Source organism: Papaver somniferum, chromosome 1, assembly GCF_003573695.1.
Source record: "Papaver somniferum cultivar HN1 chromosome 1, ASM357369v1, whole genome shotgun sequence".
In the NCBI taxonomy this organism is placed as follows: Eukaryota; Viridiplantae; Streptophyta; class Magnoliopsida; order Ranunculales; family Papaveraceae; genus Papaver; species Papaver somniferum.
This window is the reverse complement of record NC_039358.1, coordinates 167,780,267-167,786,973: the sequence shown is the minus strand read 5'-3', so window position 1 is coordinate 167,786,973 and position 6,707 is coordinate 167,780,267. Positions and strand designations below refer to the sequence as shown.

The following is a 6,707-nucleotide window of genomic DNA, read 5'->3' as shown; positions in this document are numbered from 1 at the left end:
CTGACTCCATCGGGCTAAGATACGGTTATAATACCGGATATGTGCCGCGGGATCACTGGATCCGTCGTAGCATTCAAAAGTTGGGACAGGGCACTTTAACGGAATGGGGGTGTTTGCCAGGCGATGAGTTAGGGGCGTGGAGTTAGCTTCTTTCATCACCTCTTTAAGCCTTCCTCCGCCTTGTCTGGCTTTTAACTGTTTGATCTCAGCCATCATCTCATCACGCAGCTCCTCCATTGCGCGGTAATATCCCACGTTCTCATGCTCAGTTGAGCGTTTCTTTCTTCGATCTTCGCTGTCATAATAGTCTAACTCTTCGGTGGAATATTCCGGATCGGATGCACTGCTTCCCCTGGCGTCATTTGCTAGGATGATTCTTCGGTCTCGATTAGGCTCTGGTGCTTTAGAATTTTCTTCGTCCATTCTTCGAGCTCTACCATCAGTCGGTGGGACTGGTTTGATCCCTGATTGGGAGTTCCGGCTGGTACCCCTACGACCATAGTTCCCCCTTCGTCTACAGTGTGTATTAAGGGTGGCCGAGGATCAGCTTCATTCGTTGGTATCTCCAAGTTTGGTCCCCTCGGTTGAGCTTCCACCCGTGGTACTAAAACCACCGATATGGTTTGATTCTGACCGTTGGTTGATGGCATTCCGAAGATTGGTGGATGTGCGGGATGATGTGTCATAGATTCTGCTACCCCCTCTTTTTGTTGATGGATTTGGCTTGAAACCAAAGTCTTGTTAGCTTCTGTAGCCTGGAGGGCCGCAACAGTCTTCGTGGCTGCTGCAATGGAGTTAGTGTTCATAGGTGAAGTGATCTCCGCAGGGTCCTGCCTCTGAGTAGTTGTTTTATCTTGGTCTCCTTTCTGCTTGCTTCGGGTCATGACCGAGGTAACCCTCGGTGTCTCCTTTGATGAGGCTTTGGTTTTTCCTGCCTCTATTATCTTCTCCATTTTTAATCCTTTTATGCATAGGGGAATAAATAAGGAGAACCAAAGATATCCACGAGGATCGGGTTAGCGCCATTCGTACCCGCAAGACTATTGGAATAGAAGGAAATGAGCTGCCCAAGGGCTTTAATAGAAGAGAAATGTAAAGACTTCATCGGTCTAGTTTTTGCAATACAAATCCTCTAATAAACGATCATGAATCTTGTTTTCAGACTACTTTTGAAAAAGAACTCTTGAAAAGGCAGATCCGTCGCGAGGACTCATGAATCTGGATTTATTAAGTCTCAGTTGAGGAAAACACCTCACGTACAAATCTGTGATAGATAGCCGCGGGTTTGTCTGCTTTGAAATGGTGTTTGTGAAAATGAAGACCATGAACCCAGAATAAAAAAGGTTTTGAAAGCACGCTGAACCCAGAATAAAAAAAGGTTTTGAAAGCACGCTGAACCCAGAATAGGGCACAACCATAATGCGCGTTTTAAGGTGAAATCACAGGATAAGATAAATCTTTTACCGGGACAAAGTCCCTATTTCTAGCGCCAAATTGTGAACACATAAATCACGAAGCCATCCACGTGTTCACAAACAATATTCGCATACATCCTAATTCTAGAATTGTACGTCGTATGCGTAACGGGATGATTATATCGATTCATCGACTCGAAGCCTCCGGGATTGTCATTGTCTAGTCGAATATTATCATAAATAATGATCGTATAAAGGAATAAATCGAGAATCACGTATAAATATAAAGCATATGAAGTTTAACGCTGAATGTAAGGTGCTGAAATGTAAATGAGACAAATTTACGTGGTTCGGCACTAAGGCCTACATCCACGGGGTTTGGTGTTTCACTATGTATTGAATGGTTACAAAGATAGTCGAATGACTTTAGAATATACATAGGTCTGCGGAAGTAGGGGGATTACTTACTCTTCCTATTTCTCTCTCCTATGTTCTCCTCTAATTGCTCTCCCAAAATGGTCTGCCCCTCCTCTCTTAGTGGAGAGGGGTATTTATAGGGATGGAACATGGGTCCCATCTCTGAGGTGTCGTTGTAATCTTATCTTCTTGTGCTTTGTGCCTATTACGCAGAGGTCTTCGGCATATGCCGCGGCCTGAGCTTGAATACGAAGGGTTATCCTCGCTTCTTCCACGAGTTGATCGACATGTGTATATCTCTTGGGTATTTAATGCGGGTAGATGGATGTCTTCTCGTGTCAGACAAGTGTCAGACAAGTGTCTCTTTGTCTGGTCATATCTGTGTCAGCCTAACTTCCTCTCGGCCGTTGATCTGGGATCTTCCTCGGGATTGGGTGTGTTAATACCCAAGGGGTATTATCTGGTGCTCCTATGAGCCATCATACCTCTGTGGTCCTCTGTCCCTGACCGTCAGATCTGCTGACCGATGGCATCTTCTGATGAGATGCTTGCTATCATGTTTTGATGTCTCGCTTCGCATGCCTTCCACTTGTCTCTTTCTGTACACGTGATGGATGATGAAAGGTGTACATACAATCTGAATAAAAGAAGATCATATACATAGCCCAAGCTGAAACTAAGCTGCTTGTGGAGCTTATTGCTTCAAAGTAGACAACCTTGTAAAGTTATCTCCAATTAATTCACTATCCATATTATCCAAGCAACCCTAGCTTTTCAACTTTTCTTTGGACCCTGATTCAAGAAGCAAAAACAAATTAATATATGCTTATGCAAAAACCAAAAAATCGATTACAAATCTTTACATTTTTCTTAATGGTTTGGTTTTGCATACGCAAGATAGATACAAACTCGCAGAGTACGTAGTAGTAGTACCGACAGAGCCAACATTCATGCATTTTAGTGAACTCTACAAACAGATCTGTTTTTGTTTATAACCGATATAAAATATACTATTCAACTACACCTTTCAGTTTGATCTTGGCACCTGATACAATCACATAAACTAAATAAGAAAAAAATTAGGTCCTGTTTGGTATAGTTTTCAAAAACAGTTTTCTGTTTTTAAAAACAGAGAAAACAGAAAACAGGAGAAAACGCGTTTGGTAAGGACATTTTCAGAAAATGTTTTCTATCTGTTTTCTGTTTTTAAAAACAAAAAAATGAAAACAACAAATTATTGTTTTCTGTGTTTTCTCTTTTTTTCTTTTCTTTATTTTTTTCTTCTTTTCAGAACAAAGTAAGAGATGGGGAATGACTGCAAGTGAGTCATGGCTAATATCACTATCTCTTAGACGAATATTTACATTTGACCCGATTTAGTTGGTTTTCCTTGTTTTCAAAAACAGTTTACCAAACAATTTTTAGAAAATGAAAACAAGGAAAAAAGGGTATGTTTTTAAAACAGTGGAAAACTATTTTTGAAAACTGTTTTTCAAAACTGTACCAAACAGGCCCTATTAGTTTCTGCAAAAACATTTTCGTTTTTGCAGAAGTGCAGATAGTATGCAATGCCCGCAGTAAAGCATATGTTTAAGCAAAGACGAAATCAAAAAAGGAAAAAACAGATTCGGTTTTGCTCAATTGCTTATAGTCTTTTATGACTCAAATGTAGAAATCGGAAAAAATAGGTAACAAGATCTATCTGGATTCATCTACTCCCTCCGTTCCTTTTTAATAGGCTGGTTTCTATAAATAAATGTTTCAAAAAAAATAGGTTGATTTCCTAATTGAAAAAGTCAAATGTTACTTTAATTTTCTGGGACCACTTTTCTCTTAACTTCTTTTGATGACAAGTGTCATATGGACCATTTCACTTCACTTCTTTTATTGACAAGTGTCATGGGGACCATTTCACTTCACTTCTTTTATTGACAAGTGTCATGAGGACCACTTTCAATGATTAGTTCTCTTAATTTCCTTAAATTTCTCTAAAAACAAAACCAGAGTATTATTTAGCAGATTTAGTCAATTATCATTCAAACCTCCAAAAAAAAAACTCAGTCAAGGATTTACTATAAAATAGCTTGCGGAAGATAATATTCACCAATTTAATTTTAAGTTTCCGGTTTTTGTAAAATGGCACAATTTGTAAATTGCAATAAAATTATGGTTATTTGCATATTCAAATTTATAAAATCAATTTGAAATTTGAAATTATGTGTAAACTCATATTTTCAAAAGATGAATGTGTAAACACTAATATGAAGAATCTTATGTGTAAAAACCCATTGCCTCTTTTTCGAAACATGTATTTTATTAAATTATACTGAAACTATACGCGGGTATGTTATGCCCATAAAGTCTGCTAATACAATAGCGCTTATAGATGTGGAAATTATATTATCCCACACTGTTGGTGTGAGCTTCCCTAGAAAGCAATCATCTACTGCTCAATTTTCTAGACCGTCCGCCGCTTGATTTCCTTCCCTGTAAACGTGTTTAATGGTGTATTGTTGGATTTGGGTAAACCTTTGCTTGTTTTCTGCAATCTGATTAGAAATATACCATGGTATATCGGCTTCCAAGGTTAGAAATCTCATTAAATTCTCCGAATCTGTTTCGAATTGAACTTTTGGCCACCTCCGTTCCGTCACTGTTTTAGAAACGATGAGCATGACCCAAGTTTCTGCTAGAAGTGCGGTGGTAATGCCCGGTAGCTGGGTTGCACAGGCGCGGACGCTTAGACGCGGACACGACACGACGCGGACACTACAAAATTCTCAAAAAACTAGGACGCAGACACGTATATACATATTTTATTTATATATTATTTATATATATATAATCATGTATGTATACAGCAAAGTCAAGCATTTCGATCCTAAAATTAGAAAATGATGCTATATGTGTATAAATTTCAAAAGAAAAGAAGATATCGTTTGTTTATACACGCCGAAGGTCAAACAATCAGTCACTATTAAACACATGGCACAATCAAAATGCATTCTTAGAACAACACATGCCCAACTAAGGGTATACGTGATGTCATTTCCAATTAATAAAGACCTAAATTATTGATCTAAATGTTTGTCTTTCTTTATTTGGTTAATAATAGTAAAAATAAAGGAAGAAGTTTAAATGAAAATGAAAAAAAAATGCGTCGGACACGTGTCATCGGTGCGTCCAAACCAGACGCGCACATGACGCATAAATTGATACGTCGGACACGCGTCGTGTCAACGTCCTACGCGCGTCGTGTCAGTATCCCACGCACGTCCCGTGTCCGACACGAGTCGGATGCGGACACCGCTCAAGAAATGGAGCATCCGTGCAACCCAACCCGGTAGTTATGCCGTTGCTAAGATGAATTAGTTGTATAATGAAGCGACATTGGATCTGCTTTTCAATGTGATAGGACCCACTTGCTACACTTATCTATTCCTCAATGAGTTTGTCCCCACATGTGGGGCTCACATTCATGTGTGAGGGGAGGAAAAGAGTCTAATACACAGTACCAACCAAGAAAGGGACACCTTCGAGCATGGGGATATTTTCTCATGTAGTCCTAGTCAAATGGGATCCACTCTTCCGTTCTTATCCTCCACGTATGTTATCCACAGTACTATATCAAAAATAGCGATGCAGTACAACTGAACGTAGCTTAATATAGGAGTTTAATATGCATCAAACACGTTGATTACGGTTTGAACATTGAACTTGTTCAGCTGGTCAAACTAATATTTTACATTCAATTTTTAGACGAGTTAAAAATTGTAGGAAATATTTACGGAGTAATAATTGATCATACAAAAGAAATTCTATATAACTAGCTAGGAGTTATCAGTCCTACACTAAAAGATAAAGAACATTTTAGAAGAAGAAAGAAAGAAAGAGAAATATGGTTCTGTTAGACCAACTATGGGATGATGTTTTTGGCGGTCCTAACCCTGAAAGAGGCCTTGGTAAACTCAGGAAGCTCTCAAGTATATTCTCTGATCTATCTGTTTTTGTTAATTTGCTGCACTTTGTAATATTTGGTTAATGATTTTCCTTTGTGTTTGAATAATCAGCCGGGGAAGGAAGCAGTGGTAAGTATTTTCAAAGGTCGATCTCCATGCCTTTAGGAAGGAATGATAGCACTCCAGGAACGCCAACAACACCAGGAACACCAAGAACACCTAATAAGACCAAAGAGAACGTTTGGAAGAGTGTTTTTCACCCTGGTGGTAACCTTACTAATAATAGCAAATTCATTGGCGGTGAAATGTTTGATAAACCTCATCCCAACACTCCTAGTGTTTATGACTGGTAAGTACACTCTTGAATTCCTGATCTACCTAACATATGCATGCAAGTATATTTACATGCAGATCTATCTTGTATTCGTATGATCGGACATAAACCATTAAGATCTAGAGTACTATATGTGGATACAAAGATTATTTTTTCCCACTCGGACTCTCGGAGTTGTAGATCTTGGGTTTAATCAATTGAGTTAACTGTTGTTACAGGCTTTACAGTGATGACACAAGGAGCAAGCATCATCGTTGATTACAAGACTAGGGAGTTAATTGGTATCATCTGAGTGAGCGAGACGGATGCATATGTACATACTAATGTTTAGTTTTGTTTTCTCGTGAACAGTTTCACGCGTACGTGGCTGGAAGTTCTTTTTATTTCGTATTGATGAAGTGGTCGTCTGTTTTGTGTTCCTGGAGTAGTATGGACCTGCGTTTGTGTTGGGCTGTTGCAGGCTTGCAGCTGTTTTGTGTTCGATCCATTGTCTGTTGTGTAAATTTTGATGGGTCTGGAATGGTGTACTGCTTTACTTGTTTTAATCGAATAAAGTGATCGTTAGCTAAGTACTTAACAGGG

At 39.0% G+C, this 6,707-nt stretch overlaps 1 protein-coding gene across 2 annotated transcripts; it reads left to right on the top strand.

Annotated features, from left to right (window-relative positions):
- Positions 1-5,647: 5,647 nt before the first annotated feature.
- Positions 5,648-6,697, top strand: LOC113307567 (auxin-repressed 12.5 kDa protein-like). Of its 2 annotated transcripts, none has more exons than XM_026556013.1 (3): positions 5,648-5,794; positions 5,903-6,140; positions 6,344-6,697. In XM_026556013.1, exons 1-3 carry the CDS (start codon positions 5,731-5,733, stop codon positions 6,381-6,383), a joined length of 342 nt encoding a protein of 113 aa, XP_026411798.1. In that variant the 5' UTR covers positions 5,648-5,730; the 3' UTR covers positions 6,384-6,697. The 2 variants fall into 2 exon arrangements, with proteins under 2 accessions (XP_026411798.1, XP_026411790.1); XM_026556005.1 differs by having other exon boundaries at positions 5,655-5,815.
- Positions 6,698-6,707: the final 10 nt, after the last annotated feature.

Bases quoted from the DNA above. Each gene is read 5' to 3' on its own strand.
- LOC113307567 (XM_026556005.1), top strand. From the start codon at position 5,731: ATGGTTCTGTTAGACCAACTATGGGATGATGTTTTTGGCGGTCCTAAC. The intron at 5,816-5,902 runs GTATATTCTCTG...TTGAATAATCAG, and splicing joins TAAACTCAGGAAGCTCTCAA to CCGGGGAAGGAAGCAGTGGT. The intron at 6,141-6,343 runs GTAAGTACACTC...CTGTTGTTACAG, and splicing joins ACTCCTAGTGTTTATGACTG to GCTTTACAGTGATGACACAA.